Source organism: Typopeltis vanoorti, chromosome 5 (genome assembly GCF_054136105.1).
Source record: "Typopeltis vanoorti isolate ZY-2024b chromosome 5, IOZ_Tvanoo_1.0, whole genome shotgun sequence".
Taxonomy (NCBI): Eukaryota; Metazoa; Arthropoda; class Arachnida; order Uropygi; family Thelyphonidae; genus Typopeltis; species Typopeltis vanoorti.
Window position 1 is genome coordinate 134,315,179 of NC_143553.1, and position 19,935 is coordinate 134,335,113.

A 19,935-nucleotide genomic window follows, 5' to 3' on the forward strand; every position below is an offset into this window, starting at 1 on the left:
TCATTATGAGAACTTCAGCCCAACTGCCAAGACTACCAAATCAGCCCGCAAGAGTGCACCATTAGGACTTTAGGAACAAAATTAGTTTCTTACGTTCTTCCTCATTTGCTTTGTTAGTTCCTTAGTGCACGTACCATATCTTTATGTTCCTGAAGATGGCAATGTGACATTGCCGAAATATAGAAGTGATTCATTAAAGTTATCTTTAATTAATATACTTTATATGCGTTGTTAATTCCGTAAATTAATTACCAGTTATGTAAAAATCAATATAATCATCCTCAATAGATATTGGACCTCCCATAAGGAGCTAGTTCATATATAATGAAATAAAATGACCAAGTGTTTTACCCGGTTTAAACATAGAAATTATTGATGCAGTTAAAGAAGATTATCACAGTTATTCAATTCCATAAACTAACATTATGCATCAATGTTAGTCATGACTGTAACTGCACATGGTAAAGATCCAAAATCCTATACGTTTGTAATTAAGTTTAAAAAAATTAATTAGTGGTGAACAGTATTCATAAAGCAATCTCCTAGAACTGTGAAAATTTTATACAATCACTCGAATGATTTGGAAAGTGAAAAAGAACCTTCATGTGACTCTGTTTGCTTGCATGCACATGCATACGTAAATATCTGGATTAATTAAACAGCAGATGTTGGTTATCTTTAACAGGTGTATTATGTGAAGATAATTTTAATACTGATCAAGATTTGAATATGTAAGTTCTTTTTACAGTTCATTGTCATCAAATTAGTACTACATAATTTGTTAATCTTGTTGACTGAGTGGGGTGCTTAAGGGTCAAAGCTGTATAACTGAGAGGAGACCTCCACATAGCCTTTAAAGGAATGCGGAGAACCAACCAGGCTTCTGACCTAATGTCCAATCCTCACCTTCTTGTGGTGCACCCTGTTGGGTATCTGCCTGAATAATGAATGAACGAGGATGGGCTGGCAATTTGGGATTTAGCCAACCAAATTGTATTCTTATTGGTTAAACCAAAATAAAAATGATGGTACAGCATGACAAAATTTCATGCTGGCTGGGGCATCGCCTGGTCAAACAAGGCCCCCCCCCCCCCCCCCGTTGTTTTTGCTAGGGAACCAGGGTGAACAGTGAAAAGTCAGCTACTGGAACAAATCTCAAAACACACCCCAACTCAACATCACCAGAGTTAAAGATCGGTACTATCAACATAAGAAGCCTGAATGGCAAAGAAATGGAGCAAGCTGAAGAATTAGATAAATACCAGATTGACATAATAGGGGTGACTGAAACAAAAAAAGACAAAAACTGGTGAGATCTTCCTGAGCAATAAATACAAAATGTTATATTCAGGCAATGACAGTCAAGGAAAAGAAAGAGTAGCCATAGTATTCAACACAAAATACGAGGCTAATCTTCATGAATGGGAGGCAATCTCAAGTAGAGTAATGTGGGCAAATATGAGAATGGGGAACTGGACAATGAGACTTATTTGTGCCTATGGTCCCACAGAAGGTTCTACTAAGGTAGAAGTGGAGGAATTTTTTGATGCTTTTAAAAAAAAGCAACTGACACAATGAAAAAGGAAAAGTTGGTCCTTGTTGGGGATCTAAATAGCAAAGTAGGAAGTGATTGTCAGACATACAAAAATATTTTGGGAAAATTTGGAGAAAAGCGCAAAGCTAATAATAATGGCAAATATCTGTTGGATTTTTGCTCAGGACATGGACTAACACCATGTTCCAACATAATAATGTGCACAAATTCATATGGAGAGAAGAGGCAAGGAATAAGAAAAGTCTCATTGACTATGTTATTGTTGATATTGATGTGTTTTCCCTAGGCAGGACACCAGAGTGTACAGAGGATTTGAAATTGGAAGTGATCATTATTTAGTCTTGAGCGGGATAAAATTGAATTTCATATTAAAAAGAATAACATGTAAGAAAGTTTTAAAGCGAATAAAAGTTGAGCAGCTCTCAGATGTGAACTGTAGACTAAAATATACAAAGATTATTGAAGAAAAAATGAAAGAGTTTGAGAACAAGAACCAAACCTTGGAAATTCAGTGGCAAGCCTTGAAGAAAACCGTGATTAATTCAGCTAGAGAGACATGCGGTGAAGTTGTCTGCAAGGATAGAAAAATTAGAACTCCATGGTGGACACAGGAAGTTAAAGAGGCAGTGAAGGAAAAGAAGAAAGCATATCAAAAGTTCCTGGCAAATAAGTCAGCTTGTGCTCTTAGAGAATACAGAGACAAATAAGAAAGCTAAACAATGTGTAAAATTGCTAAACAAAAGTCATGGGAGGACTTTTGCAGGAACATAGAAAATAAATATCAAGAAGGTGGCAAAATATTCTGGAGGTTGCTGAAGAAGCTTAGGAATGGAGGAAAGAGTGCTGTAAAAGGAGTTAGAGATGATAAAGGTGACATAAAAACGGGAGAAAAAGATATCCTTGAAGTATGGAGTAATTACTTTGAAAAACTTCTAAATGAAACAAGCAGTGATGACAGCACAGTGCTAAAGAACACTGACCAGGCATGCAGTCAGGAATACATATCCATACTTGAAGTAGAAAAAGCCATCAAAGGCTTGAAATGTGGAAAGGCAGCAGGAGCAGATGATATTCGACCAGAAATGCTGAAGTGTGGTTGTATAAAAGTCTTACAGTGGCTGCACTGCATTGTTCAGAAGGTCTGGACAAAGGGACAAATTCCTGATGATTGGAGTAGAGCTCTAATAGTACCCATATATAAAAAAGGAAATAAAACTGAATGTGAGATTTACAGAGGTATTTCCCTACTGTTCTGGGCAAGATTTATGACAGTATACTTGAGAAACGGTTGAGAATAATTGTGGAAGAAAAGCTGGGTGAAGAACAAACTGGATTCAAGCCAAACAGAGGCTGTCAGGATCAGATTTTCACTTTACGAGAAATAGTTGAGAAATCTTGGGAATATAACAAAGATCTATATTTAAGTTTTGTAGATCTGGAAAAGGCATATGACAAGGTGCCAAGAGAGAAGCTATTCAATACACTACAGTTATATGGTGTGAATGCGGCATTATATCAAGCAATACTTAGTCTTTGTTTGAGTTGTAAGTCGGCAGTTAGAATTGAAGGAAGTACAGGAAGATGGTTTAATGTTAAATCTGGTGTGAGACAAGGATGTACATTATCCCCTCTATTATTCATTTTCTATGTGAATCACATTATGAAGGAAAGTGGTATTAAACATGATATCAAAATTGAGATGTTAATGTCAGCTCTTTGCTTTATGCAAATGATGTTATACTTCTAAATAAATCCAATACAATTCTGCAAGATTCAGTGACTAAATTGAATAACTGTTGTAATAGATATGGTATGAAGGTCAGCAATAAAAAGAGAAAGACAATGAAAATAGGCAGAATCATTGAAAATGTCAACTGTGTTGTGAATGGAGAACCTGTGGAAGAAGTAAAACATTTCAGCTACTTAGGCATGATTTTTAGTTAAGATGGTAAATTGAATATAGAAATAGACAACAGAATCAGCAAAGCTGGTATGGTAGGAAGTCAATTGAATAAATTCATATGGAATAAAAGAGAAATTAGTCGGAACACTAAATTAGCTGTATACAAGACAGTGTTCAAACCATTTTTTAACTTATGGATCTGAGAGCTGGGTCAGAAGTAAAACAGTTGACCAAAGACTAGAGACTGCAGATATGAAAGTCCTGAGAAAGATTATAGGCATGAACAGATGGCATCAGTGGCAATATCATATTAAAAACGAGGATATTAGGAAAGAACTTTACATTGTCAGCATCCAGGAATGCGTTAGCAGAGCTAATCTCAGGTGGTATTGTCAGTTAAACTAATGGGCGAGGAAAGATTAGCAAAAACAAGTGTTCTCTGCCAGGTTGGCAGCAAAACGACCTAGAGGAAGACCAAGATATAGGTGGATTGATACGGTACAAAGTGCCTTAGATGATAGAAATATAAGATCTAATAATGTTGGAGTCTTGACAAGTAACAGACTGATTTGGAGGGAAATTGTAGATAGGAAGTTAGTAATGGTGTAAACTTTTCGTGTAGTACTATCATATCCTGTACACCCCTTGAGGGTACATGGCAGGAATTTGATGATGATGTTGACTGAGTGATTAGCATATCTACTCTCCAAACCAACTGGATGGGGGGTTAGAATCTCACCATATGCATGGACGTTGATGAATGTCTTAAGGTAAAAGATGGATTTCATTGTCCACTGTGTGATCACCACCAACCCTGCTTATTGGAAGCCTGAAATGAATTTAAAAAATTCTATATTTGTTCTGTAAATGTTCAGATTATCTAATCGTTAGTCCACCCACAGTACTAATGCAATGTACTATAGATTAACAGCCTTTCATGGGTGGGATTTACATAAAAAAAAAGTATCTTGAGGATGTTCTGTATTGATCATAAGAAATGGTAGTCTTTAGTTTGTATAGTTTACCATAGTGGATTTCCTTTAGAATGGCATTGTGCCTATAGAAAGGTTTTGGTCAGGACATTATGTTATAACACCTCCAGGGAGTTCAAAGACTCATCGAGGGAGGGCACATACTCTCCAGCTTCCCCACTCTACCAACTGCAACTACCTTCATCTACACCAACGGCATCTACTGCCAACCATCATCATTAGTATTTTCACAGACAATCACAAACATCCATTCCCATGTCGGGATTCGAACCTGCAGCCTTTTGGCTGGAGAGTGAATATGCTAACTACTTGGCCAACCAGACTATGAATTTGTTATAATTGTATTTGTTATAGTGAGAGTTGACTTAATTATCTTGACTATTGTGATAGTCAAGTTCCATCTCCAATCTGGGTGTTGGCAGCCATAATCCTCCACTTATTCAATCGCTCATCTCTAAAGATCTGTGCAGTACTTTTCCTGTGATGAACATATTAGTCAGTCCATATGGCTCAAGATCCCCAGCTTAAAATTGATTTGCACAATGTGTTATATACTGCTGATTTCTCTCACCACTATAATTCTGTTGACTATTTTCATATTTAATTACCACCTTAACTAAAAAGTGTGCCTAAAAGTGAAACATTGGTCTATAAGTCTTCTATTTAAAATGCAACAAGTTTATTTTCTGCTTATTTCATACTTTTTTTTTTATTTCTGACTTTTTATACAGCATATTTGTTTTCAAATTTGTTGAGCATTTGTTCATTTCAATTAAATAATCCTGAAGATGTACTGCATTTATTTTGGAATATAACACAATCTGCATAAAGTAAAAAACTGAGTTTAATATTTCCAATTTTCATATCAGGTTAATGGCATTTTCTTTCATAATTTGATCTGTGTTCAATTATGAGCAATAGAGATAGCATATACTCTAATCTTACACCTGATTTTACAGCAAACTGTCTTCTTGTACTTCCTTCAATTCTTAACTCCTGATTTATAGTATTGGCTATACATTGTTCTGTATGATGTCATGTACACTCAAAAGGTCTGAACCCAAAGCATGCATTTACATCTCTTTACCAGATATATAACCATGCTAATGGCTTTTGTGTCATTATTTTGTTTGCATACCATAGCTGAACTTGAACATTTTCACCATTCTTCTAATGATTATCCATTTTCCCTGACTCTCTGCATTAGGTCTTGCACTAGTAAATTATTTCTTCAGGCTCCCAGTGTCAATTCCATTCAAGTGCAAGCTGTCCCTCTTTGATGGTAGAAAAGACTTGTATAAGTATTTTGTGCCATCAAAATGCACTCCACACATTTAAAAAACACACACATTTCTTCTACACAGCCTACACATTTAATCATTTGCTGTCATTGCTCTCCTTAACCTCAGTACTGTCATATCTCAGGAGCAAACCAACAATTTTTACTCTCACTTTTCTTTCTCACTTCTTCCAGCAGTCCTTCATATCTTCTTGCATAGTATATTTGTCACTAATTAAATCATTAGTTCCAGCAAGAACTACTATCTCTTTTTACTTTTCTATTTTCTGTTAAGTTATCACAACTTTAATTTTCACCTAGTCAGTGTTTTTCTGTCTTTTCTGATTCTTTTTTTTTTTTTTTTATCCTAAGATTCTTGAAATATTTCTGCATTTTTTCCGGTTCTCTTTCTGTTCAGTTTTGTAATGATTTCTTTTAATTGTAATATTTCCAATGTCAGATTATTATTAACATCACGCTGCTGCTGCTGTGTTTCTGCTTGGCAAGACAAAAGTTCTCATTGTTAACTACTTTAACTTGTGCTTATGACAGTCTTGTTGTAGCAAATTTTTGGAACTTTCTGTTAAAAACTAATAAAATTTCTACAATTATATTTCTAAGTGCACTAATATAATCAATCCACTAAAAACTATAATAATATACCGAAGATCCACCATTTAATCTAAGAAAACGCTTGATAAATAAATAAAAAATCAATAAAAAATCGGCAGTCTTACAGATTCATAACAGCACATCTACAATTAAGATAGCCTCAAACCAGACAGAAAATTTGAACCTTTACTTAAGACCTCCATTTTGTCTGAAGAAAGTGCATGCTTTGATAGGTTAGCAGTTAGACTGAAATGAATTTGTTCCCTTCTTGTTGGAAATAGTTGAAGTTAAAGCAGGGGAGAGGAATGTAGATATATTTCTTACTTTACTCTATTTCTTATTATGATGTTATTTTATTATACGAGAATTACTATTTGATTGAATCCCAGATTAACTGGAAGATGGAATGTTTTTTTCATGTGGCTCCTACCCACAAAAGGTTTTCTGTAAACCTATGGTACATATGTACCATGGGTGGACTAAGGATTAGTTTTTTTTCTTATTTTTATTAATTATATATATGTGTGTGTGTGTGTGTGTGTGTGTGTGTGTGTGTGTGTGTGTGTGTGTGTGTGTGTGTGTGTGTGTGTGTGTGTTATAAAATACAAATATATATATATATATATGTATTTTTATTTATTTTTTCCATAGTCTGGAAACCCTACTCTTGAGACCAAATGTGGAACTTTTTTAAGCCACTTCAGGCCTCCATCCTAAACAATGTGAATGTTTTCATTACTAATTGCATAAAAGCAGCTATGGACTTATAAGTTAATGCAAATGCAAGTTTCTGTGGTTTAGCAGTTTTGTGGAAAGTTTCCAGTATTGAGACCACATTATTATTTAAGAAAGAGTTTAATAAAAATAAGCAATTAAAACCCAGCAAGTTTTGTAATAGGTTTTTTGTTAATGGACTTTTGTTTCGTAAAACTTTTATGTACCAGTACCCCTGATGATTGATGTAGGTCTTACAAATTAAGAAACTTGTTGAGTTTTAATTTCTTATTTTTATTAAACTCTTGATTTACATAATAATGTAGTCTGAAAACTTCCCACAATATAAGTTAATGTTTGCTTGTGCTAATAACGAATGCCATTTCATGATACAGTGCACACACAGATATACTGTACTCCAGTAGTTCTCAATTTTATTACTATTGGGACCCATTTTTCACTGTTAAGTATACCTCATGATGCTAGATAATCAAAATAAAAATAAAATTCTGTCTAAAAGTAATGTAAATGAAATGTAATTTATATTTTTTTTAAAATTCAATTTAAACAGCAGTGCAGTGAAAAAGTTAAATAGTTTGATAATTGAAACAAAAGTTTTTAATCATCTTCAAAGTTCAGATTTAGTCTTCTCCTATTATAGCTTTTGAAATTCAGGGAATTACTGAAAAAGCTGAGTTTGTTTTTCTCTAGCTAGTTCTTGATCCTGGGAACTGTTAAAGAAAGTGCATCTTGAAGTTGTCTATTTCTGTGTGTTTTTTTTACATGTAGTTATGAACAGAAGGTTCATTATTTTGTGTGTACATTTTGTACTTAACAGTATTTACTTAGTTATTAAATATTGTGTTGTGTTAATATTTGTGGAATAGATTGGTAACCTATTTGAAATATTTTCATGACCCAACATTGGATTGTTCCCCATAGGTTGAAAAAGCCATTGCTGTAACAAGTGACTGTTTTTTTATATAAACTTTTAACTTAAAAAATAAATCAGTTTTCCTAATTGTTTTGAAATCCCAGAGGATTGCTGCAATACTGAGAAGGACGCTGACCTGCAGAGATAAAAGAGTTATCGTTCCATTGTATAAAACCTTGATCAGACCACACTTAGACTATTGTTCTCAAATTTGATCCCCAGGATTTGAAGGGGATAAGTTAACTGTGGAAAGGGTACAGAAGAGGATAACAAAGATGTATAATGTTAGTTATGAGGATCGTCTGAGGGAATATGGATTGCAGAGTTTGGTAGATAAAGAAGGAGAGGTGATATGATTGAGACTTTTAAACTGTTGAGAGGTAGTTACAAGGTTGACACTGGGGATTCTTTCACGGAGCCATCCCTGGAAGTTGCAAAAGGAAGCTGTGAACAAGAGAGTGAGGAGTGGTTTCTTTACATGGAGGGGTGGTTGAACCATGGAATGCATTGCCTGATAGAGTGGTGAGAGCAAGAATGGTCAATAAGTTCAAGGAGTGGTATGATAGACTTTGTGTTTCCTAGGAAGGACTTCCCACAATGAGTCTTTTGACTCCATGGAGGCCTGAATAATGATAATGATGATAATAATAATTTGCTTTGTGACATGATTTAAACTTAGACAACTCAGTTTGGTAATTGAGTTTGTTCATCCAAAGAAAATGATGAATGAAAATGAAAGAAAATTAGCCTTTATATAGTAAATGTTTCTTTGCTTTGATTTTATTGTGTTAGTTGAACTTTGTGTTTATATTTTCAGCCTACAATTAGAAATGTAAACGGAAAGTTGAATTTCGATTTTTTTTTTTTTCTTGTCAATAATGCATGTGAAGAAATAAAAACATCTGTTGATTCTATTATTAAATTAAAATTGTTTATATTTATATTCAATTTAAATCATCGTATTGCATTATTATATACTGGGTTGTCCTTGTTTTTTTTGTTTTTTTTTTAACAGAATTGCAAAATCTATTTATGTGGAACTAAAAATGATTTAATTAAGGATAATTGTAAGCCTCGTAGTATAGACTATCATACAACTACAGATTATGCTGAAGAAATAGGTGCTCAGCTCTATGAAACATCCAGTAAAACAGCTGATGGAGTTGGTAAGTATTTTTTTCATAATATGTGAAGACAGTAGAGAAATATGTAATGAGTTAGCTATCTTGAAAATTATGCTTTTTACTTTTTTTTTTCTTTTAAACTTAGTTTCATTTCATGTGTTGAATTTTTTCTTGACTATTATTTATAAGACTATTACACTTTTTTTTTATATAATGTTCGTCAAGTAGCTTTATTTTATTATCCTACATGTTTCGTCAATTTTTTTCTATCGGCATCTTCAGGGAATACAAACTAGTAGTCTGTTATAACCATCAGTTATAACAGACTAGGTTATAATTGATGGTTCTAATTCATACAAAAAATTAGTATTGAACGAGGCAATGCGCATGTCTCAGGAGCGTGATTTATTTGTTATGGCTCATGATGTAATTGTCATGAAAGTTCATTTCTTTGATGTTTAATGATCTGATTAAAGCTTTCCAAATTTCTGGTAAGGTTGGACTTTGATTCTTGTTTAGGTTTTCAGTTTTACGGGCGACTGTAGCTGCTTCCTTGAAGGTTCTTGAATGATAGTTATCTTCTATATCCATTTGTTAGCAGTATTTCCAAAAAATTAGCTAACCTTCTAAAACCATATAATATCAGAGTGGCATTCAAGCCAATCAACACCATTCCGAAATTTTTAAGATCACCAAAAGATCCTCATCCATTCTACAAATACTCTGGAGTATATAATATACCTTGCTCATGTGGTATTAGTTATGTAGGTCAGACCTCTAGAAGCTTTGAAACGAGAAAGAAAGAACACATAGGATATGTCAGAAACAACAGACAAGACATTTCAGGCCTTTCTTGCCACTTTACCTCTACTAACCATCACATTGAGTGGGATAAGAGCCTTATGCCCTATATAGAAGATAACTACCATTCAAGAACCTTCAAGGAAGCAGCTACGGTCGCCGGTAAAACTGAAAACCTAAACAAGAATCAATTATATTATAAAAATATAATATCATTGCAGATATTATATTTTTGCATTTATTCCTGTTAAAGACTCCTTAATTGTTTCTCGGCTTCACATGATTCTTAAAATTAAACACAATATACTAATACTTCATGAAGAGGACGATTTTTGATGCATAAACATTGTATCACATTCACATTAATAGCCTAGGTGTGTGGTCAGAAATATGGACATCGTTTAGTACTTTGAAAAGACATACATGGCACAGTGTTCCAGTAGTTTTAAACCACCTAGACAGCGAGGCAGGGTGTGTGCTGAGACAATAGCAACCAGAAATTGGCTAGTTATTGCATCAACCAATCCGATTGAACATTGTCATTTGTAATGAGTTGCTGTTTTTGTTTTTTGAGTTTCATCTCTTTTGCATGCATGAAGTGTGAACTGACATGCTTAGGACACTGATATAGACAAGTTTTTAACATATAATTTTCTATACATAATATATAAATTTTTTTACTCATATTTACAATGGGAAACAATGTTAATGATCTCCTGAATGTCCTGTTTTCTGCCAGAGCTTTTGCAGATTGTATTCAAAGGAGGTAAACCTCATCCTCCTCTTCCAAATTTACTGTTATATTTACACCTTTTGAGTAATTCAAATGTACCAATCAAATATAGCATTCTGCTTCATTATTGTTTTCTAATATATCTTAAAACAAAAACATTGTCCCCCACTCTACACAGATTTGGTTACAGTTAATCGATAAAGTATTCAAATTTATCCTACAATTAATTCCATTGGACCAATTAAGATGAGTGCTGCTGTGCTATGCACTCTTAAAACTTTCATACATCAATAAAATGCAATCATGCAGTCAAGTTCTTGCGAATTTCGTAGCATGGGTTGCATAAGCCATATGACAGCATACTCAATCCAAATGACGACACTGGTGGTCTAAATTTAATTTGTTAGCAGTTAGAATTGAAGGAAATAAAGGAAGATGGTTTGATGTAAAATCTCCACTCCTATTTATAATCTACATGGATCACATTATGAAAGAAATATTAAATCTAATATTAAATTTGGAAGTATCAAACTTAGCTCGTTGCTTTATGCAGATGATGTGCTCCTAAACAGCTGTATTCTCAGTGGAGAACCTATAGAACAAGTAAAATATTTCAGCTATTTAACTGTGCCTTAGCACAGTTTTTAGTGAAGATGGCAAATGAAATCAAATCAAAAGCGAATCAAATACACTTGGATATTTATCTCTCATTATTAAAGAAATAATAATTTCTTTAAATTATTTCTTTCATAATTTATTTATTAAAGAAAAAAGACCCTGCAATCTTCATATAATGTCAGCTAACTCTCTTTCACTTGAAAACTCCTGAAGAATCTTTATCAGAAGATTCTTCATGTCTTAGACAGGATTCAAATTGGGTTTTTTTTAACCAAAGTGCATTGATGAAATTGATTGAGCTATGGATTATGTATTACATGTTGCTCTTCTGTATGAGTTTATACTGACAACTTCAGGTCATACAAAAAACTATAGTTCTTAAATCTTGGAAAGTGCATGAACAGCCTGGAACAGCACCTCAACAAAACTTTCTTCTGAAAATCAATGCATTTAAAAGAAAAACTTGAAGCAATTCATGATTAGCATTTTAAAGATAATATGCCTGCTGCTGACATTGGCAATACTTACTGCCATTCCGTTGCATTATCATTCCAAGACATGATTGAGGCCGAAAATACAAAGTATAATACTATCATCCTGAACTGAATTTTCATTCTGAAACCGACACAGTGCTAAATGACAGCATTTCCAGGCTAACTGACCAATACATCTATGACGCTAAAGAATACTGTCAAGTGTTACCCCTTTGGGTATGCGATTACATGAGAGATAGGATGAACTTATAAATCCAAAGAATCCTTAATTACAAGAACACAAACAAGGCACCCGGTCCTGATGGTATCCTATCTATTGTGTTAAAAAATTGTGCTCCAGAACTAATACCTATCCTGTATTGTATCTTCAATCTATCCTATTCAAATGGCATCTATCCTACAACATGGAAACAGGCCCACATCTAGCCCATCCCAAAGAAAGTTGATAAAAGTCGACCACAAAATACTGTCCAATTACTCTCACTTCTGTTCTCTAAAATTATGGAGAAGGTCATCAACAACCCCAACTCTCGAACCATCTAGATCATAGGTTCCCAAACTTTTTCGGGCCACCGCCCACTTTGCAAGACATAAATTTTGTAACGCCCCCCATTATAACAGTTTTCCACGTTCAAGCCATTTGATATTTTTGATGTTAATAGCAACTAATGATACGTTACTGCTTATGCCGTTAAATTTTTAAAAAGAAGTGGCCAATATGTGCTTCATCTTGAACACAGTTATTGCTATTTTTTGGTGAAATGTAGCCCATATGTAAAGATTGTAAAATTTATGCTCGAATAACATTATGCACAGTTTCATACAATGGTTTAAATATGAAAATGTGGAATACAATTAAGAGATTGCATTGCATTAGTAAGAATCTTATTGTAATAATTAAAACGCCATTAAATATATTACAAAATTGTTTATTTCTAACTTATAAAGTAAAAATAGTCGTCCGGTAGCATCCTCTAGCAAGAGGGTTGCAGCAGATGAGCAGCTCTTCTCCATTTCTCTCTGTCTGTGGCTTCCATCATTCTTAAACCAGTCCATTCCACGATGTCATTAAACCACTCTCTAGTTGGTCTTCCACGTCTTCTCTTCCCCTCAACTTTCCCTTGTAATATAGTTCTTGTCAGGTGTCCTGAAGAACCTCTCAGAAGATGTCCTGCAAATCTGGTCTTTCTTTGCATAATATTCTTTAGCAGTGTTCCTTCCATCCCAACTTGTCTTAAAACTTCTTAATTTGATATTCCTTCTGTATAGCTAATCTTTTCCATCTTTCTATAACACCACATCCACATTTCCAATGCATTAATTTTTTCCATATCTCTCTTTTTGAGTGTCCATGACTCACTTCCATTATCTTGCAATACTGTTGCTTTAACTATTCCAATTCTAACACCTATTTTATTGTTCTTGTTTTTTAAAATTCTCTTCATTTCCATAAATGTTGATTTAGCTTTGCCTATTCTATTTCTAATGTCCAACTCTGAAGTTCCTTTCTCTGAGATCCAGCTACCTAAATATTGAAATCTTTCCACTTCTTCTAAAATCTTTCCTCCACATCTTATTTTTACATTATCTCCTATTTTTCTACCCATTATCATTATCTTGGTCTTTTTTGTGTTAATTCTTAGTCCATACTCTTTACAAGAGTTTTCAATTAAGTTATTAATGATTCTTCCGTTTATTTTTATTCCTTCTTCTACATCCTCAAGTGCCTCTCTAAACATTTGTTCACTATAAAAGTTAAACAATAATGGTGATAACTTGCATCGTCTAACTCCTCTCTCCACCGGGAATTCTCCTGTTTCCTCTCCATTTACACATACTGACGCTATTTGTGACCAATATAATCTCTTTAAACTTTCCAAGTCATAAGAGTCAATATCAGTATTTTCTAGAATGTCAAAAAGCCTTTCATGTTTCACTGTATCAAATGCCTTTTCAACTTTCCACCATGGTTCAGTGTTTTCTCCCCAATAATTCTTAGACGAGTTATAGCCTCTCTAGTTCCTCTGTTGGTTCTGAATCCAAAACTGTTCCTCGTTAATTTCTTTTTCTATTTTATTCCTAATTCTCTCTAAAATTATTTGCACCAGAATTTTTGCTGTGCGAGTTATAAGACTTATCGTTCTAAAATTGTTACAGTCTAAAACTCCCATCTTTTTTGGAATGGGGATAAAAATTGATCTAAACTCCTCTGGTAATTCTTGTCCTTCATAAATTCTGTTAATAATTTGCCATAACACTTCCATACCTTTTTCACCTATATTCCTTATAAGTTCTATCTGTATACCATCCATTCCAGGCGATTTTCCTTCTTTCATCTTTTGAATTGCTAGATTCAATTCCTCCCTCATGATGCACAGTCTCTGCCCACTATGTTCTTTCCTTTGATTTTCTCCTCTTTCCCTGTCTTCATAAAGTTTACTTACATATTCTTCCCATCTTAATATCTTCTCTTTTTCTATCAGAATTTTTGATTGCTCAAGTCCTTAGCATCTTTCTTCTTCCTGTCATCATATTAATGTTTTTATAAACACCTTTTATGTCCTTTCTTTCTGCCTTTGCTGTTGTATCTTTTATTTATTTCATCTAACCACTCTTCCTTTTTCCTTCTTATCTCTCTTTGTATCTCCCTACTCAAGTCTTTATACTGCTTTTTTTTCTCCTCTGTTTTACTATTAACTAACTTTCTTCTTTGTGTTATTTTCCTCAAAATATTTTCCGTCATCCATAGTTTCTTTCTTTTCTCTCTTCCCTCTTCTTTTTTGACTAAATGCAATTCTGTAGCAGTAATTATGCTTTCCTTTTGTAAAAATACAAAGCAAAAATAACAAACGAATGTGAAGTTTCATACAATGGTTTAAATATGAAAATTCGGAATACGTATTAAGAGATTGCATTACATTAGTAAGAATGTTATTGTAATAATTAAAACACCATCAAATGTACAAATTAATGTGAATGATGAGCCTGGTGCATTTTTAAACGTTTGTTAATATCGGGTTCAACTTTCGTTAAAAACAGTCGTAAATCACCACGCTCAGTTATGTGCAATCGGTTCCTTTTCTTAGATAGTAAATTCACTACAGCACTAAACTCACGCTCAGCCAAATAAGAAGATGAAAATGCAATTAAAAATTTCTGCACTATTTCCCATAATCCAGGATACAGTGTCGGTATTGATTTTTGAAGCCAGAACTCTTGGTATCCAGTTTTGAATTTTATTTTTAGTTCTTCATTTGTTGTGAGTTCTATGAGTTCCACTTCTAAATTTGATGATCCTGCTGTGCTTACATGTGAGAAAGGATCTAGAACCCAATTTGGTATATTCATGTTTAGAATATCCTTGAATCATTCATTGAAATCAGCATGGAGAACCTCCAAGTGATGGCAGTATGTAAGTAAATCTTCCTTTTTGAGAGACACTGCTGATAACTCTGAAAAGTGGTTATATTCCCCTCGGCTCATATTCCGCTTGACCAGAAGAAGTTTCCCTACAAAAGCGGCAATAACGTTTTTTGTTTTAATTAAATTCAATTCATCACCTTGTAGTTGTAGATTGACTTCATTAAATATTTTATAGAGGTCTGTCAAATAAGCGATGTCATTTTTTGGATGTAATCAGGTTGGCCCGCAATCCGTCGTCTCTGTTTTCTATGAACTCTAGTACTGAATCAAACAAATTGTAAAATCGATTCAGACAAATACCTTTTTTGAAAGCCAGCGAACTTCTGTGTGAAGCAGCAAATGATTGAAATCTTCATCGTTTTCACTACAAAGTTGGCTAAACAATCTGTCACTCAATGAATTGCTTCTAATCTTGTTGACTACTCTAATAACGTAATGGAGCGACATGTGCAGGCATTCACTTAAATTTTTTGCAACCAAATGTTGACGATGAAGAACACAATGTATAGCGAGTACATTTAGTACTACTTGTTTCAAATGTGCTATGAAACCCTTGTGGCGCCCTGTCATTGCTGGAGCACCATCAGTAGCAGCAGACAAAATATTACGAATAGGAATGTCTTTCTCTTGAAAAAACTTATTCATGATATTAAACATAGATTCTCCCTTTATATCTGCTTCCAAGTTTTTAGCAAATAATAATTCTTGACAAACTTTTTCTTCTTTTATGAATCGTACGTATGATGAGAGTTGATTCATCGAGTTGAATGGAAAATTGGCATGTCTTCAAATAATCGCACAATGATTTTTCAACGTCTTCAGCCATTTCATCAATTCTTCTTTGCACTGAATTATTGCTCAAAGGAATTTTCCTAATGATATCTGACGCTGACTTATGAAGCACAGTGTTTATTACTTCTTTTACTGCCGGCAAGATTAATTCCTCACCAATTGCGTGTGGTTTTCCCGCTTTTGCAATTAATAATGAAATATTATAAGAAGCTTGTAATCCGTCATTATCTTGTTTAGTGGACGACATAAAAAGTTTTGATATAGTTAGACGTTTAAAATATTTTTCTTCTAGTACTTGAAAATAGGACAAATCCTTATCCTTTTTGTCAGCATGCATTTTAGTCAAGTGCTCTTGTAGCCTAGAAGGCTTCATTGCTTCATTTGAAAACATTTTTTGGCAAATCAAGCACATGGGTAATAATTGGTTCGTAGGAGACTGAATAAAACCATATTTTAAATACTCAATACTGTACTGTCGACATTTCTTCTTATATTCAGACATAATGAAGTAATAAAATTTCCAAAAATTGTCACAAAATAAAAGATTAAATTTACACTTTGTATGACTCCACTTATCTATCACACTTTCGACTGATGATTGTTGGCAAAGAACACAAAAAATAATGAAACTTTTTCCTAAACCACTGGTATTTATAGATTTGAAATCTAGCCCGAATCGACTTGCATGCATTGACTTGTTTGCGATACCATCGCACTTGTGCTTTGAACAAGTCACTGTAAGCACCCATATTCCTGTCAAAACATGTTGAATCGAGTGAATTACCTACGTTGTTGACCGACATGCTACTAGTTAAGACTCGTCTGCTGCGTGGATAGACTAAAGCCTGTATGGCACGATCAATTTTTACAATAGCAAAAAATGAATACATTTTTTAAGTATATAAAAAATAGAAGTTAAAACATCCTGTATGACACGTTCAATTTTTTATTTTGCACGCAAGCGCATTTTGTTCGTCTGACCACGACATTGTCCGAATAATTATAAATAATAATTAATAAATAAACTAATTACACAAGATATAGACAACAAACCTACAAAAAACAGTATAATAAGTTTCGAATAATATTTGCTTTGTTTTTTCCCTCTAGTTAGCAATATAAGTTAGTACTAACTAGGCTAACTAATATGATTTTATTTCTTTCTTGCCATTATATATATTTTGAAATGAAATATAAGGAATATATTTGCTGCTGTAAACATAACCTATTATACACACATATACATGCTCTATTTTCTCATTGACATAGAAAATTGACATCTATTTCTATCTGACATGGTAAATTTTCCAATGATTAAATAATTGAAATAGAAAATTGATAAAAAAAATTGATCGTGTAAGACGGGCATAAGATGAATTAAAATGCAATATTTAAATTTTAAATGATTATCTAATCGCAAAATCACGAAAATAATTTTTAAATATATATTATTAATTTCTTCTACAAAGAGCCACTGACCCCTAGACCGCCTGAACGCCCCCGAATGCTTCTGATCCCACTATAGCCCCCCCCCAGAAGGCTTCAGCACCCACTGGGGGCGGTACCGCCCACTTTGGGAACCTATGATCTAGATACATGCCAATTAATTAGTGATCAGCAGTATGGATTCTGCCACTCGTGATCTACAGCTGATCTTCTTGCTTTTGCCACCCACCTATGGACTCAGCCATGGAGAAATTTGAAGAAGCATGCATGGTTGCCCTCGACATTTCAAAGTCATTTAATTGGGATTGACACGAGGCCTACTTAGCCATCCTATGGTCTACTTTCCTCACTCTGCAATTGTATTGCCAACTTTCTCACTGATCACTCACTACGTATCATGGTGGGTGGTTTACTCTCCTCATATTTCCCCACCAATGCAGGAGTACCCCAGAGTTCTGTTCTTTCACCCACACTCTTCCTCTTGTATAAAAATGACCTACTCTCTCAAACTTCCAATCCTATCCATAGCTTTGCTAATGACAGTACACTCCATTCCTCCTTTTCATTCAACAAACCTTATAGTGCTCAAATATTGGAATCCTCAAGATCTAACATGACCATGGACCTGAACTCAGATCTCCTAGTAATATCCCAGTGGTGCAAGGACAACTTTGTAAACTTCAATGCCACCAAAACTCAGTTCTGTCTGATCTCTCACAAGAAAGAGCTCACATCCTTCCCCCTTACCTTCAGTAAATACTGAGATATCCAAACATGATCAGATTTCTCTTCTTGGAATGACCTGTACCTCTGATCTTTCTTGGCACAACCACATTTCAGCTTTAGCTTCTGCAGCCACCAAAAAACTTGGTGTACTTTTTCACATAAGACGCTACTTCACACCTTCACAAGTTTTTCTCCGATGTTATAATTATTTTCAATGCCTACTTACAGTATTTCATTATTGAAACGAATAACTAATTTCAAATCTCTTTGCACAAGCATTACAAATATTGCCTCCTCTGCATCCAAAAAATTAGGTTTTCTCTTTTGCTCAAGGCATTACTTTAACTCAAAACAGCTGTTAACCCTATACAAATCTGCCTGACAGTTGAATATTGCTGTCACATCTTGGGTGGTGCTCATAAAAGTTCCTTAAAAATATTGGATTCTATACAGAAAAGAGCAGTTAGAATAATTAATGATCTCTCTCTCTCTCTCTTGGTAATACACACCATGTTTCCATCTTCTATAGTTCTATGGCTGTAATTCATCAGAATTAGCATCAATTCCTCTACTCACTGTTAAACCTGTCCAGATGCATGAAGCAGCCAAGCTCTCACATTTCCCAACGATACAAATTTCTCCTCCTCTTTGTTCATCCCTTACACTGCTGCCTTCTGTCTTCCACCACCTGTTTCCCAAGCAGAGTAGTCAGCAGCTCTTTAGTCAACTGTGAAGATGCTCCTTCTTGCCCATCCACACTACTAGGGAACTATAGGTTAGCTAACCTCTCAAGGATGGGCTCTCCATTAAAAAAATATATATATATTATTGAAAGTAGTCAGTTAAATTATATTTATTCATCTCATTTCCTTGATGTCTTAGGAATGGCCTGTTACCACCAAGTAACTTGGCCACTTAAAAACTAATTAATTCTCTGACAGGGCAGTTAATACTGTCTGCATAGTATATTGTGGCTGGCATCTGCATGTGTTCTTCTGGCTGAGTTGCCTTCATTTGAAAAGAAAGTCTTTGTAAAGGTTCTTTAAATCCTGGATAAGTTGCAAACCTTGGTTTTTCCAACCAAAGAGCAAGTTTTCCCCTGCAACCGAGTTATAGGGGCTGTCTTTTTAAGATTGTTTTTCCTGTAAAAATAACATTATCTGTTTGTTTTTTTAACCACTATCATTTTTCATCAACTTGGTTAATATATAATGATAAATAAAAAGTTTTATTATTGTATTTTAGCTTTTACTTTCTTATTTCTTTTTTTAATATGAATCTCTTCTTCCCATCCATACTCACTAAAAGTATAAACATAGTATCTTAATAGTAGTAGTAATACTGTGGATGAGCTTGAGGTTATATAATCTGTAAACTCTGTTCAAGAAACAAACATAGAAGTTTTTCAAGCCTGTAATAAGCAGAGATGATTTGCACTCCAGGTGATAAAATTCATATACCACTTATAGATATTCAAAAATATCCATGCCTGCAGTGGAATCTGAACCAACCCTGTCAGTTGGAGAGTGGATGTACTGTCTACTCAGTCAACCAGGTCAGTGGGTAGTATATATATACACATATATAATATACACATACACACACATATATACATATATATGAAACAGATTAAATATCTATAAGCCATGACATAAAAATAGAAACAGTATTTTATTTTAAATAAACCAAACAACTAGTTTCGTCTTCTTAGGAGACTTCATCGGGTACATAACATGAGAGAAATACCAACAAACATTGAAAGAGAAAAAAGTCTGTACATTAAAACACT

General features: G+C 34.1%; 1 protein-coding gene across 4 annotated transcripts in view; it reads left to right on the forward strand.

The window, feature by feature from the left end:
* The window catches only part of LOC150106833 (ras-related protein Rab-24-like), an 86,446-nt gene that overhangs the window by 39,283 nt on the left and 27,228 nt on the right, over positions 1-19,935 (forward strand). For all 4 annotated transcript variants that reach the window (XM_090392741.1, XM_090392744.1, XM_090392743.1 and 1 more), the window contains exon 5: positions 9,005-9,155. In XM_090392741.1, coding sequence (XP_090248867.1) covers positions 9,005-9,155 — 151 coding nt within the window. The remainder of the gene's footprint in view (positions 1-9,004; positions 9,156-19,935) is intronic.